This window comes from Prunus avium, chromosome 1, assembly GCF_965620075.1.
Source record: "Prunus avium chromosome 1, drPruAviu1.hap1.1, whole genome shotgun sequence".
Lineage (NCBI taxonomy): Eukaryota > Viridiplantae > Streptophyta > Magnoliopsida > Rosales > Rosaceae > Prunus > Prunus avium.
Genome location: NC_142284.1, coordinates 12,651,474 through 12,666,855, shown reverse-complemented (window position 1 = coordinate 12,666,855; position 15,382 = coordinate 12,651,474). Strand labels below are relative to the sequence as shown.

General features: G+C 38.5%; 2 protein-coding genes across 2 annotated transcripts; both read left to right on the top strand.

Moving 5' to 3' along the window:
* The first annotated feature begins 5,546 nt into the window (after positions 1-5,546).
* Positions 5,547-7,463, top strand: BUD2 (Adenosylmethionine decarboxylase family protein). The gene has a single exon (XM_021950769.2). The coding sequence runs from the start codon at positions 5,881-5,883 to the stop codon at positions 6,946-6,948; it is 1,068 nt and encodes a 355-aa protein (XP_021806461.1). The 5' UTR covers positions 5,547-5,880; the 3' UTR covers positions 6,949-7,463.
* A 2,844-nt stretch (positions 7,464-10,307) lies between these two features.
* On the top strand, positions 10,308-14,588 carry LOC110750440 (Protein phosphatase 2C family protein). The gene is made up of 5 exons (XM_021950780.2): positions 10,308-12,061; positions 12,975-13,106; positions 13,654-13,871; positions 13,954-14,011; positions 14,198-14,588. Exons 1-4 carry the CDS (start codon positions 11,144-11,146, stop codon positions 13,958-13,960), a joined length of 1,275 nt encoding a protein of 424 aa, XP_021806472.2. The 5' UTR covers positions 10,308-11,143; the 3' UTR covers positions 13,961-14,011; positions 14,198-14,588.
* Positions 14,589-15,382: the final 794 nt, after the last annotated feature.

The following is a 15,382-nucleotide window of genomic DNA, read 5'->3' as shown; positions in this document are numbered from 1 at the left end:
CTTTGTATCAGTGATTACTTTTCATATTTAATTTTCATAAATTTAAAATCACTTCTAAACCCCTTTTGAAAATCAATATTATCACATATGGGGAGTTTAGTCATTTTTTTTGGATTGTGCGTGATTCTCTCCATATCAATTCAACATGTTGTTGCGTTTGGTCATGGGAGAATATTTACCCATATTGAACACATAATTGCTTTATAATTTTGTTTGTTTATCAATAAAAACTCTCGTTTATTCTTAAAAAAGACAGCTTTTCTACACTTTTTAGTATAGCATTACAACTCCACTTAGAATTTGGATATTGTGCAAATTTCAAAAGAAGGAAAGTCAAAGAAGATGAATAGGACTAATCAAACCACACCATTTCAGTCCTTTTAGTACATGAACTTGATCTCCATAACCAAAAGGAGTTTTATAAAAAGCTTGAGAGTGAAAACCCATGAACTTGATCATGATGAAACTGAACCAGAAACTAAATTCCAATCCTTGTTGGCTTGTACTGCTCAGCTGTGCACTAAAAACATTTAACATGTCATCAGATGGCACTCCAAGTGAGAGAGTGGTGGACTCCACACAATACATGATATACATTTAGGCAAATTCTGTGCGCATGGTACAGTAGCACTCACGGATGCTCCTTAGTGCTTAAAAAAAAATACACAAACACCTCATATAAATACTAACCTGTCACAACAACACGAGAAATTATTGTCTAATACCGTCACATCATGTAATTAATATGTTTATATTGTAATAAACGTATGTTTATAAATTTATACTTTAAAATTTAAATTCGTCGTCCACTTGTATTATAACACGTCATGTCATGTGATAGTATTTTTTTATAACACACAATCTCAAATCTTTGGTTGTACTTCATGTTTGGAAATATATATTGTGCGCGTGAAAGCATGGTATGAGACTCATGACATGGCGGCTGATTAAGCCCCTCTTGTTCATTCTATGATTCATTTTGGTCCCACCAATTGCAAATGGCGCGACCATGGAGGGCCTGGTGGGGCCAACATGCCCGGAAATTGAAATACATGGAGGGCCTAGGCAGGGGTGGAGCCAACCAAGTGTGCCAAGGAGTTGGGACACATGGTTGATGATGTGTAGCTTTGTAGGGTCTTTCATGGTGGTTGTCGGGGGGTGCACAGGGCCGATGACTGGGACCAATTATATATAGGATTTGAGATGTTGCATATGCATGATTTCATTGATTTGGGTTGGAGGAGAGATAAAATATTGCATTCTACAATGAGTGTATGTACATGTTTTGTATCCTTTGCTTGTGTTCTTGTATACTTGGGTCCAAGCTTATATTGTACTAGATTTAAGCTTCCATTTAGTTTTCTTACCACTATAGATTTTAAACCTCCAACCCTATAGATCAAACAAAAACTCATACTCAAACCTAAAATGTTTGACTCTAGCTAAACTCCAAAATAATGTCATTTTAGACACAAGTATCATATTAGCATGGAAAGTGTAACTTTATGTTTGAAAGTACTTTTGAAATGGCTAAAAGTGCTTCATGACAATCAAAAGCGTTTATAATATCGTTTAGTAGAAAATTTTATAAGTGATTATGGGTCACAAATGCTCTTTCTAGAAAAGCACCTAGCAAGTGTGCTTCTCTAGTAATCCGGGACGCACTTGGATTTTCAATAAATTTGTCGCCTTTCTTCTAATAAAAGCACTTCGAAAAAATACGTATTCCTGAACGAGCCCTAAATGTAAGATTCCCAATGTGCTAATTATGCAATTAGTTATTGGGAGAGCTTATGTTCACATCTACATCATTTTAGACTACCATTAGTTATCTTATCAATATAAACCCTAAAATCGTATACTCTTATATGTCATTATAGGACTAGTTATTATGGGAGGAGCGTTACATACATCTATTGTATCGTGGGAATAAAACCCAGAAAAGAGCTTTTGGGGAGGGAATAGAGTTTAAAAGGTGGGTTAGTGGGACCAAATGAGGATTATAGATAAAGTCTTTCAAAATACCTTTCTTTGTCCCTTCAAATTACCGTTTTTTATTTTTATTTTTCAAAAGAATGAATTAGTCTCAAGTTTAAGTTAAAGAGAGATTTTAGTTTCAACTTTTCCTCGTGTAAAAGGTGTTGGATAGGGGGACTTACTTTGTTGACACTTGATAGTTTGGTTTGGTTGAGACTTTTTAAGTAAGATTTGATTCTAACAAAGCTAAGTGGTTGACCATTTTTGTGGATGGTGATGTGTTGGGGGGAGAGAGAGAGAGAGCGAGTAGGTCTGTTGGGGCTAAGCAGCAAGAAGATTGCGTGCAGAAGAAAGAGAGAGTGTGTGCGGTGTGGGCTTTGAGAGAGATAGTGTTTGAGTTTGGTGATGCGCGTGCAGCACAAAGAGGTGGGATTGTGGTCATAATGGAGGCTGCCAGCCACATCGATCTTTCTTAAGATTTATTCATGACGCCATACACATCCTGCATCATTCCTCTTCTTAAAACAGAAAATTTTGATTCTAAACTCACATATTTCCATCATTGCTTTCCCAACCTTTCTATATTCTTCAATTATATTTTTCACCTCTAGACATACAGCCTAGTGCCTATCCTACAAAGGCTGCTTTTGTATTGATGTTTATCTTCCTTGTCATCTATGACAATATTCTATTATCAACCATGTTTATTATCATATGTTATCAAACTGTCAATTTCAATTGTTCATCGAATAAAACTCTTGTTCGAACTTTGAGTGTGTGTAAACTAGAATCTAACAACGTAACTCGTTAAGCTACTTATTTCATCAACAAATAAAGATGAACGGGATTCGACCATGAAACCTCTTTTAAATAAGGAAGATATTACTAGACAATGTTCTTGGTGCGCCCCATAACCCTAACCCTAAAACCTATATTGAGGAGAAGCTTCTTCATAGCTAGTTCATGATTTGGAATTATTGATATATAATCTTCAGCAATAGTCTTGAATTAAAAGCCAAGGAGAGCCAGAAATGTGATGGAGGAAGTAGTTTGTGCTGGCTGGCTATGAAACTTCCTTGGAAAGCCCACAAAGCACTAATTACCCCCTTTTCCTTCAGAGTTACTGTACCTCCCTCCATTCAACTTTATGTCTGACCAAAATTAACAGGAAAATCATTGTATGAGAAAAATAATTTTTCTTTTCTGTCGGCAGTACTCTTGGTAGATGAATGAAATTATAAACCAACAAACTTATTCTGAATGTTGGGCTGTATGTTAGTTTGTAATGATAGGGCGCCTCAGTTTTGCTAGATTTAGGCTAATCAAAGTTGAAATAAGTATTGATATTGCTAATCAAAGTGAGGCTAAACAAAGGATAAATGCTTTAATACCAGTGCCATGGGATGGGAAGGATCCATTTATTTGAAGGGTAATTATAATAAGGAAAAACCAACTTGTTTGAAAAGATCTGAATAGAGTGAATACTGAATATATGAGTCGAGACATGCATCGAGATCATGTCTTAACTTGATCTCGACTGTGATACAATCTTGACATAACTTAGAACAAGTTCGTTATCAAGCGTTTTAAAAAAGAGTTTAACTTTTAATTAACCTGTGTTAATGAGTTGTTTGTTTGAAGAAACCCTTCTAATTTGAAGGTGAAAATACAAAGATGATAATGCCACCGTAGCTGGGTACATGAATTTGCATGGAGAATAAAAAGAGGAATGGGTTTTTGATTTCACGTACGTGTCTCCCCCTAATTCAAGGATATTCTCATTATTTTTCAGCCACGCCTGATTCCTTTTGTTTTTGGTTTTGTGAACGAAATTATTATTGTTTTTAACTTATAATATATTTTGGGCACGTCTACCTTTTTTTATCCGCAGCATCTGCTTGCTCAATCCTGCTCAGGAATTGGCAGCATTGTCCCTATCAACCCGTTATTTGTTTTCATCTTATACTGTATTTTTCACCTTTCCATTTGCCACTACCTCCCCCATATTCAAATTTGGAGTGCTCATATCAGAGGTCTTTTTATTAGAGTTCTCTACGGAGGTGGGTATTTGAACTCGAGTTAAAGGGGATGGACATTCTGCGTGATGTAGAACAAATGGCTGAAGCAATCGAAGAGGAGTTGGTAAACTGCAGATTTGGGCTTCGAACTCGGAATCAGGCTCATGACCTATCGATTCGAAGATAACAGTGTTAGGAGTATAACTCATTGCTTTACCATGATGTATGGGCTTTTTTGGGCATCCAAGATCGTTTAGTAGCCCGAAATCCAATTTTAAAGTTTTTACAGTTTTTAGAAACTTTGTTATTTTCCTATTTTAATTCCTTTGTTATTTCTAGGGTTTCTAGGAGGATTTAAGCATACTTTACCTATGGTTAGGGTTGTGTTTTGTTATTCCAATTTTATCAATAAACCTTGAGGTTTTCTCATATCTTCTTAGTGGATTCTAGAGTTACATATTTTAGGATAAGATTTAGCCAAACAATTTTCACATTGCGTCAGTGCCTTAACTAACTGACGTAACCCACATTTGTGTCTATAATTAGCTTGCAAGAAAAAAAGCTATAAAAAGTAAATTGAGCTTAGCAGCAAGCAATGATAATAATTATTGTAATGCATAGGATAGGAACAAGAACATATCTATCTCTAGTCTATAATTATGTCTCTGTTTTATGAAGCTATGACTTAGATATAATTGCGTCTAATTGTGAATGCTGAATTTTGACCCATCCTATTTTGAATCTACACTAACAATTAACCCAATTAAAAGTTTCCCCCCCAAAAAAAAAAACATATTTATTATCTTCATCAAAATTGGTCATGATACGGTCCTTGTACAACATTATTCACAATTCGCTGGCTAATCACAAGCTGCTTCTGAATAAGCAGAAACCAATTCATTTCCCCAGTTCTTAGCACAATCAATTCAATTTACTAGCTAGGACCTCCCCTGTTTTTTCTGCTGATTTCTTAGACAACAAGGGACAGAGCAATGAAAACTATGGATTCTGCCACAGCAAAAGACCATGCAAAATCAAAATGGTCAAGAAAACTGCAGACAGATTTTATGCTACCAAATCAGCATGTGAGATATTAAAAAACCAATTCATTTGATCAAATATGTTTTTGTGAATGTTTAATCCAAATGGATTTGAAATAAAGTGGAAACAAGAAATCATTTACTGGCCATGCATATATAGTTGGATTTGCAAGCACTTATGGGAGAGAACAGTGACTGTCTGCTGACTGCAAGTAAGTGGAGAAGTGCAGGGTTGAGAGAATTCACAAAAAAACAGAACAAAAATCTAAAAGAAAGATAAAAGATAAAAATAAAATAAAAGGATTTTCTTTCGCACAGAAAAAATAGGCGTGGGCATAAATTCCGTTGCCTGTTTTACCTGTCTGTGCTGTGCTGTACTGTGGAGAAAGATTTATGCACAGAAAAAATAAAAATGGCAAGGCAAGGCATTTCAATATCATCATCCTTATTCACTTCATAATGCCTGCAATCATGATTCTTGGTTGCCTCACCCGCATGCCCCTCTAACCTCACTACCCCTAGCTACCTTCTCCAATCTCCATCCATCCCACTCTCTCTCTCTCTCCTTTCTCACTCTCTCACTCCTCACACCCACCTACCTATAAATTCCACACACCCCACCTCTCTCTCTCATCTCTCAATTCCTCACAAACTTCTCTCGCTCCACAAACCCTTCTCTCTCTTTCCATTTCTCTCTATCCTACTAGCTTTTGCTACTTCTACCCACTTGTTCATTCATTTGGGTACTTTCATTTTGGTGCTTTTTCAATTGGGTACTTGTTTGTTTTTGTGTTTGTGTGGCCAAAAAGAAAAGAAAAGAAAAGAAAAAAAAAAAAGCAACCCAAATGGCTGTGTCTGGTTTTGAAGGGTTTGAGAAGCGCTTGGAGCTACACTTCTTTGGGGATGACCCTAAAAATATGGGCACTCTTGGGCTTGGCCTAAGGCTTCTTGACTTTGACTCCATCCAAGAAGTCCTAGATGAGGTCCAATGCACCGTGGTCTCTGCCGTAGCCAATCACTACTTCGATGCCTACGTGTTATCCGAGTCCAGCCTCTTCGTCTACCCTACCAAGATCATCATCAAGACCTGTGGGACCACCCAGCTCCTCAAATCCATCCCTCCCCTCCTCCGCCACGCGTCGCTCGATCTCGGCCTCACCCTCTCCTCCTGTCGCTACACCCGCGGGAACTTTATCTTCCCCAGAGCTCAGCCTTTTCCCTACACCAACTTCCAAAACGAGGTCGTTTACTTGGAAGAGTCTCTCCCTGCTGCTCTCTGCTACCGCAAGGCCTCCGTCATGCCCTCCAAGACCCCCTCGCACGCCTGGCACGTGTTCTCCGCGTCCACCCAGAACACGACGTGTCGTTTCGGAGACAGCGACGACGACGATTTGTACACCCTCGAAATCTGCATGACCGAGCTCGACCGCGACCTCGCCCGCAACTTCTTCCGCCGTCCCGGCGACGACAAGAACGGCGATTCCGCCGGCAAAGAGATGACGGAGCTCACGGGGATTTCCCAAATTAACCCTAGGGCTCTGATCTGCGACTTCGCATTCGACCCCTGCGGCTACTCCATGAACGGGATCGACGGCGATCGCCACTCCACGATCCACGTCACCCCGGAAGACGGCTACAGCTACGCGAGCTTCGAGTGCGTCGGGTCGGTCTACGACGACCGCGAAGAAGTCGTTCGGATGCTGAAGAAGGTCGTCCAGGTCTTCCGGCCGGCGACAATGTCCGTGTCGACCACGTGCGCGAGCCACGAGGCGTGGACACGTGTCGCGGGGGCATTGGAGCCGCTGGGGTTCAAGTGCCGGAGCTGCGCGGCAGATGAGTTCCCGGCTGCCGGAACGGTCGTGTATCAAACGTTCGTGGATCGCCGGAGTAATAATTACAATAATAAATCGTAATTAAGTGGGGGGTTTTAAAATTTTAATTAGAAATTAGGTGAAAATTTTAGAAGGAATCGGACGGCGGAGGTGCGAGAAGAAGCAGACGATGATAAAAAAAGTGGGGTTGGCTTGTTGTAGAAAGACAAAAGTGGGGATGCGGTGGGGATAAGTAGTAGAGATGATGTGGATGAAAAAGGGGGGTTTGTTACTACTTGGGGTTGGGAGGTAGCAAAGCATGATGATAATGCACCCCACTTAGGCATGTCACGCCTAAGATTTTGAGGTTTGTGGTGGTAGTAGTCGTAGTGGGGATTAAAAGTGCTTCTTTCTTGAGAGGTTTACTTGGAACTTTTCTTTCTTCTCTATTCTCATCTCTTATTCTATTCATTTTCTTTCATTTCCTACTTCCTTTTGGGGATTTTTTTTTTGCTTCTTCTTCTTCTATTTTCTTTGCCCTTCATTCCCTTCCCTTGTCTCCTTGTCCATGTGTTTTGTTACTAATTAGTTCATCAAAGAACAAATCCCTTTTTACATATGGAATATAAGTCGTAAATTTAACAGTGAATATTCACACACGATCATGCATAAAATATGGTCGTTTCTTACTTGGACGAGTGCACCGCGCAAACATCTGCACCTAAACCGGCATGTTATATCATCTTCTTATGTTTTAAACCCTAAATTTCATTCAACTCTTTAATATAAAGTTTACTCAATCTTGTACAACTTGGATCCTAAAAAAGACTAACATAGTTTGTACCATTAAACAACGTCACGGAACAAAAATCCATTGAAATCTCTTTATGTTTTGAATGCGTGGAGTGTCAAGCGTGGTTTGCATGCATGGGGTTGGATAAACTTTTCATGAACAAAATAATTCCTTCTCCATGATAATGCCCAATGGGGAATGAAGTCACTTATGATGTCACCCAATAGTTCTTTGTCGCATATACATATACAAAACAATAATTATTGTTTTCTTTATTTTTTGAAATTCTTCCCTTCCAGCTTTCACGTTTTAGAAAACATATATAATTTGCACGTGATAATTATTAAGTTGATGAAGTTGTCGGAGACATGAAATAGCTACAGGTGTAAAGGTGTGGAAGCTGCTATAATTACTCACGACAAGTCATTCTATGGTGAGAGTGTCATATGATTAATCTGAATAGTAATTTCGTTTAAGTTTAATGGAATGATCATATGACTAATATGAAAGTCCGTATTAGGAGTCCATAAATAAATAGCACCCTCACTGTAGAATTTCGCAATTAGTCACTGGGTTCGTATGATATGAAATTATTGCATACAGAACAGACAGGGCTTAAAACTTTCTACTGTTTTAAAATGGATTCATTTTCAATTTACATTCTTTTCTGGGCAACTGGCCTTGCTTTTGCTTCAAATACATACATTCGTGTACCAAATAAATTGATGAAATGATGTAAATGGGTAACACTTTTTACAAGCCATTTCCCATTGCATGACAAAGACTTGTTTTAAGCCCAAGGGCCCAATTCTAACTGATAGTTATTGGGCTGGACTAGAAGGTAGATTCAATTCAAGTATGCCGTTGTTCATTCTAGCTTTAAATTTACATTCCCTTTTTGCAGGACGTGAGACAGTCGGATGATCTGGTTGTGTATGACCGGTGTCCGACTGTCTTACGTCTTGCAATATGGGATCCCATCTAAGAAGTGGCATGTTTGTTTTACCTTATCTTTAACAAACGTAGTCTTGCCATATATTTTACAATAAATGTTTGCTTAATTGAGGGGATGTGTATCTGATAAATACTTATGTCGACAGACTGTGAATATGAAACATATATTTTCATGTAAGATTCAGCTTTATTCATTGTCCAAATTCATAGTTTGGCAGAAAGAAAGTATATATTAAGATGATTAATTAACCAAGGAAGAAGAAACTTAACCCATCAACTTTTAGAGTTTTTTAATATCAAAAGCTGAGATTGTGATGGAGAAAAAAGCTAGACATCAAAAGCTCAAAGAATGACAGAATCTAGTGGGACTCTCTATGGGTCATGCGACATGCGTTTGGTCCCCTAATCATCTTGAAAATTGAAATTAATTTCTACCCAACTCAACCCAACCCAACCCAAAACCTCTTTTCCCCAAAAAGCAATTTTGGAATTTTCCTTGGCAACAAGGTTCAAGGTCTTCCCCACAACAAGTCACAGCAGCACCTGATAGAAACCATGAGCGTTGAGCTGTCCATCTTGATTAGCACTCTCATATGAATTGAGGAAGAAACTTCCAATTTAAACAGATTAGGGTGATGCTAAAAAGATATGCAATTACTAAAGAGGTTTGGGGTTGGGTATAGCACCACATATTGGAACTTTGACTTTCAATTATAGGAAGAAAAAAAGAAGTCAATATTGACTGCAATGAATAAATAAAAACTTTTGAATTCGAGATATTATCATAAAAATGCATAATACATTTTTTTAACGTAAGCGATATTGGAGGAAAGAGAATCCGAAACCGGAACTTGAGGTACAAAGTCATTGCTAAATATGATTGGTGATGAAATCAGATTTTTCTTTTTCGTTTTCCCCCTTTCCTTTTCTTTTCTTTTCTTTTCTCTCTTTCCGCAAAGCAACCTACCCTTTCTTTAAACCTTTTTCTTGGTTAGCTCCTCCCTCCTCTTTCACCTTTGCGAAGATTATTCCATGCCAAAACCCCACGTGCTTGCGTTAGTGCTTGCTTGATGCATTGCGTCTGATAACGTTTGCTTTCCGTTGATTTATTCCAAACTTTAAATTCAATTAAGAATAAAATCGCATTTTTGAATTTGGTGGTTTACACAAGGCAATAATTTATTAGGCTGCAATTTTAACGACTCAAATTCAAATTCGGTTTTTTATTTTATTTTATTTTGATTTTGAAAATTTTAGAGAGAGATTGGCTACTCTCACCACTAATGTCAGGGCATATCCACAACCTCGAGCTGGAAGGACTTAAGTGTGCCATCGGTATGGATTTATGTAGAAAATTACAGATCGCGCTACAATGAGGACTACTGGCAGTAGGACTCGAACACTGATGTGGCTACACATAGTGCATGGACCTTACCAACTGAACCAGCCCTCATTGGTTTTTTATTTTATTTTATTGAATGACATATTTTGTTAGATAAATTCAAACAAATACAACCAAAATGTGTGCAAGACGGCAAATTGTTTTAAAATAATTGGAAGTATTTGAACAAAAGTTCTTTGCTTAGCATAATAATGTATTAACAAATACTATTTGAATTCTGAATTGAAAAAAAATTGTGTATTTTATGCATTAAATTCCAAAAAAGGTCAGTAGCTTTACCTTACATGGTTTGGCGATTTCTTGGAACATGGGTTTCTTTCACACACACTAACCCACCCATGCACACATAGAATCTCATTCTTCTCTCTCTCTCTCTCTCTCTCTCTCCCCTTATCTCTCCCTTGAAAGAAACCCCATTTCGTCACCATTTTGCAGAGTCACAGACACAGACCCCATCTTATTTGGACTGTTGCTTTCTTAGGGTTTCGAATTCTTGAATCTTTTTTAAAAAAAAGCTCTGTTCTCTTCTTGAGCCCTGATCTTGTGCCCTCAAAAGAAAGTAGAATTTGTTTTTTTCTTCTCTGAAAACCTCACGTTCTGTTGTGTGTCAAGCCCCATTGCGTTGTGTGTGTTGTGATCAAAGAAAGACCAAAAAGTTTCAACCTTTTTAACTTTATTCCTTTGGTCCTTTGGGTTTGTGCTTTAGGGTTTTGTATTGAATATCGTTTCTCGGTGGTGACGGGATTTGTTCTTTTCTGAGGAGAATTTTCCCGGAAAACCCTCTTTCTTTGAGGGTGGAAAAGGAAACACTCATGCAATTATCGTCTGGGAAACTTAATCCTCTGTAGTCGCAGCTCACAAGGTTCCATTTCTTAGTTCATTTTGCTTTTAGGGTTTTGTACATTGTGCCTCAATTCTGGTTCTGAATCATGAGCCGTGCAGAGAATCACCACTTCCAGCACCACAATGTCGAAATTCAAGGATACCCATTTCACCATTCCCACCAAGAATTGCATTTCAGTAGCTCTCTGCTTTTGGCCACGCTCGGTTTCTTTTAGGCATTTTCTGAAACACCTGGGCTGCAATTGAACTGGAATTGAATTTCTTGGTTCTGTCTGTCTCTCTCATTTCTCTCCCTTTTAGGAGCCATGGGTTGTGTCCATGGCAAGTGTTGCGGTCGTTACCCCCAGTCTTCCGATGGTGATCTCCGGGACTTAAGAGACGCTGGTCCGTACAGTGCGCAAAGGAAGCACATACTCTCAGAGAGGTCATTGGAGCTCGTCCCTGTTCCTTCACATGACTTCCGTTTGGAGTACTCTGTGCTAACGCAGCGTGGTTACTATCCCGACTCGCCGGATAAGGAAAACCAGGACAGTTTCTGTGTTAGAACGCAAGTCAGAGGTAACCCAAATATCCATTTCTTTGGTGTGTTTGATGGGCATGGCCAATTTGGTACCCAGTGTTCTAATTTTGTTAAGGACAGGCTAGTAGAGATATTAGCAAATGATCCCACATTGTCAGCTGACCCTGTGAAAGCTTATAATTCTGCCTTTTTGACGACGAATTATGAGTTGCATAATAGTGACATTGATGATACTATGAGTGGTACCACGGCAATTACTGTGCTTGTTATTGGGAATACCCTTTATGTTGCGAATGTGGGTGATTCGAGAGCTGTGGTTGCAGTGAAAGATGGTAATAGAATTATTGCAGAGGACTTGTCTTATGACCAAACACCATTTAGGAAAGACGAGTATGAGAGAGTGAAGCTTTGTGGGGCCAGGGTTTTGAGTGTTGATCAAGTGGAAGGGCTGAAGGATCCGGATATCCAGACCTGGGGTGATGAAGAGAGTGAAGGTGGTGATCCTCCCAGGCTGTGGGTTCAAAATGGGATGTATCCTGGGACTGCGTTTACAAGGAGTGTAGGTGATAGTACAGCTGAGAAGATTGGCGTTGTTGCAACTCCAGAGGTGTCAATGCTTCAGCTGACACCTAATCATCTCTTCTTTGTTGTCGCAAGTGATGGGGTTTTTGAGTTCCTCTCTAGCCAAGCCGTGGTTAGTATGGTATGTTCACATGACCCATTATAGAATGCAATAAAGATCTACTCATCTTCTTTTTATGTGTATCAACCTTTTTTATTGATAACTTAGTTTGTCTTCATTTAGGCATTAATTTTGTTTTTGGCCTATTGTAGTTGAATTTCTGATCATGCGAATACCATGATCTCTTGCTGCTTTTAGTATTTCACTTTTAGTTCATTGTTTTTAGAGTTTTGTAAATTTGATTGCTACACATTATCAATGACCGAGGCAAATGGTTGTTTGTGTATACTCATGTTCATATATGATTATGATCAATTATGATTAGATAGCTCTATAAATGCAAAAAAAGAATGGAAGAAACTTATATTGCCATCAGATAGTAACTTTTTATTTGGCATCTTAGGTATGTTGATAAGGCTATCATTTCATGGATATATCCATGGTGTTTATTGAGTCTGATCTCCAGATAACTACTTACTGCAGTTTAGGCTTCTCAGTTAGCATCACCATTAATGCTCTGCTCTGCTGTCATATTTGTACAGTAAGAATATAAAAAAGCAGCAATTGCTTGTATGCTTTCCCTCTCTAGCATCTGTAACTGTTAGGTCTTCTGATCTTTTACAGTTTATAGCTTACTAGTAGTTAGCATTTGAGGTAGTTGCTTTATTGTGTCCATATCTCATCTTATTACTCTGCATTCACTTCTACTTGGGTAATTGACTAATCTATTGATGGATTTAATCATGCCTGCATATTTGTGAGTTTCTTTATATGTGTAACTGGTTAGCATTGCCTTGGCTTCTTGTTTATTTCTTTATTCTTTCATACTCCACCAAAAGAATAAACATGTCGAACAATTTCTTCCCTTTATTAGTTTTTATTTCTATTTCCATTCTTCCTGCTTATGAATTTCCGAGCACCATTCTTCATACAGGCGGCAAAATATTCAGATCCTCGGGATGCATGTGCTGCCATTGCTGGAGAATCATACAAAATATGGTTGGAACATGAAAACCGGACGGATGATATAACAATTATCATTGTTCACATCAAAGGCTTGTCTAATGTATGAATTATGTAAACTTTCTGGATTTTTAACTATTTGTTTTTCCATATTTCTTGAGGCCGAGCCCAATGTCCCTCTATAAGAACTTGTGTCAGTCACTACAGTGGTATATGGTAAATGTTCTTGGAAGTGGGCTATGTTTTCCTGAGAGGGGATTTCGGTGGGCATGTTACAAGTTATACTTAGTTTGAGTAAAATTACCAGTGTACTAGTCGTTAAAGAATATTATTTCTGTTGTTTGACTTCTATAATAAAATTGGGCATTTTAAATGCTAAATTTCTAGTCATATGATGTAGCAGGGTGAGACACAACATAGGATTACATATGCCCCATGTCCAGGACAAAGGATTAAATTTACAAGTTGACTGACTTCTTGATTTTATCTGCAATTTGAAGGAATAGATAAACTACTCATTGCTATCCTGCTGCTTCTTCCTTTGCAAATGACACATACAGAATCCAATATTAGCTTTAGAGGGCATTGTTTTCCTATATACAACTCTATTCATTGGCTTATTTACTAACTTTTTATTCTGTGCCCCACAGTCAGGTGGTGGTGTTACTGATGGAACAAGTGGGACCAATAATAGACCAGCAACAAGGATGAGAAAAGTTTCTGAATCATCTGTTACCACTGGGTCAGAAGTTTTCCGTTCGGTGAGAAGTGATTCCTCAGAAGTACAGTCTTGTCAGCTTGTGCTTTCGATGAATCGGAGCCCAGCTATTGTTGTTCCGTCGCCTGCATGTCAGAGCCCTTGGAGTTGGTAGGTCTTTTAAGCTGTTTTATATCATTTTGTGACTATTATGCTATCAGCTAAGCATTTACTTTCCCTCCATTGACTGCAGTGATTGAACTGGAAGGCCTTACTGAAGCTGCCACACATCTCGTTATTTTTCTTAAGTGGTATTTCTCTGCTTGATGTTGCCTTTAATCCTTCGTGTCAAATAGAATCCCCATCAAGTGTCTGCCTGGAGGACACTTTCTTTTTTCTCTCATCAAATTTGATCATAGCAAATTTTTTTGTTTGGAGATCCAGTATTTAACCGATGCCTCTGTTGAAATACCTGACTCAAATTTTACTGATTGCAGGATGTGAGTTAGTGGTGCATCCAGTGATTAGCAGTAGCAGTCGGTTCTGCATACATATATGAAGATGTTCCTGAACACTAATCTCTAGGTTCCTTTGCTAATCTCACTAATGACACGGTTTCTGACCATATGGTATGCCTGGAGAACATTCCTTCAGCTGTAACCTTTGCATCTGCTAATCCAAGCAATGGAGAGGGAGGAAATGAAATGAAAGTAGGAGGTTCCTTTACAAACCTTTCATGTACTTAATCTTGTACAATTTTTAGCTTCGGTTGTGATTCTTCATCTCTTAAAACTTAAAGATGATCAGTAGATATAATATATTGTGTATGTTACTCTCACTTCTCTATCTGTAAATATGATTTCCTCTTCATATAAATTGCATTTTTAACTGCTTTAGGTTAAAATGCAAACCCTGCAATCAGCAATGAAGAGGTTGCTATATTGATGCAGTGACAATAACACCTGCTGTTTAATTTTGTTAAAGATCAGAAAGAGGTGATGTTATTGGATGATGAATTTGAGCAATAATGTTGGCAGGCAGTTTGGTTCAATAATGTCAAGGTCGGAGATTGTCATGGAATGTGACCTTTCTTGATTGTTTGTTTCCTCATTAAGTGACAAAACTCTGAATCGAGAGTGGCCTACATATGTATGCCTTCACCTTTCTTAGCAACCTCATGTCTTATCCAAACAATGACTACTTTGTCCACAAGTTAGGGTAGGGGCAACACTGCCAGCCAATTACTGGAAAACAAGTGCTCTATGATGGTGCCGTGCTTGCTTCACCTCCTTTTTGGGGACCATGCGTTGGCCAAAGAAAGAAAAAGAGTAAAGTAAGTGTGCATGCAGATGGGTAAAAATAATGAGTGCTAGGGTGAGTTGCGATGCAATCTTAGCTCTTCATGAGTGATGGTTTTGATGTGGGGTCTATAACTATCAACGGCTGAGATCGGGTTGAGCATAGGCAGCATTCGTAATCATCTTGCAACGGATGCTAGCATTTCCACAAAAATGAAAATAAAAAAAATAGAAATTTGGTCAATGGCTAAAGGACATGCATGCTGTCTAAGTTTTTCGTAGAAGTCCTGAGCTTCAAAATCGCCCTCAGGATCATAAAACGCGGGATACGGTATGGGTCATCTGGCATGTTTTAGCAATGCTTGACATTTTAATCTCTGAACT

Bases quoted from the DNA above. Each gene is read 5' to 3' on its own strand.
- BUD2 (XM_021950769.2), top strand. From the start codon at position 5,881: ATGGCTGTGTCTGGTTTTGAAGGGTTTGAGAAGCGCTTGGAGCTACAC.
- LOC110750440 (XM_021950780.2), top strand. From the start codon at position 11,144: ATGGGTTGTGTCCATGGCAAGTGTTGCGGTCGTTACCCCCAGTCTTCC. The intron at 12,062-12,974 runs GTATGTTCACAT...TTCTTCATACAG, and splicing joins GCCAAGCCGTGGTTAGTATG to GCGGCAAAATATTCAGATCC. The intron at 13,107-13,653 runs GTATGAATTATG...TGTGCCCCACAG, and splicing joins ACATCAAAGGCTTGTCTAAT to TCAGGTGGTGGTGTTACTGA.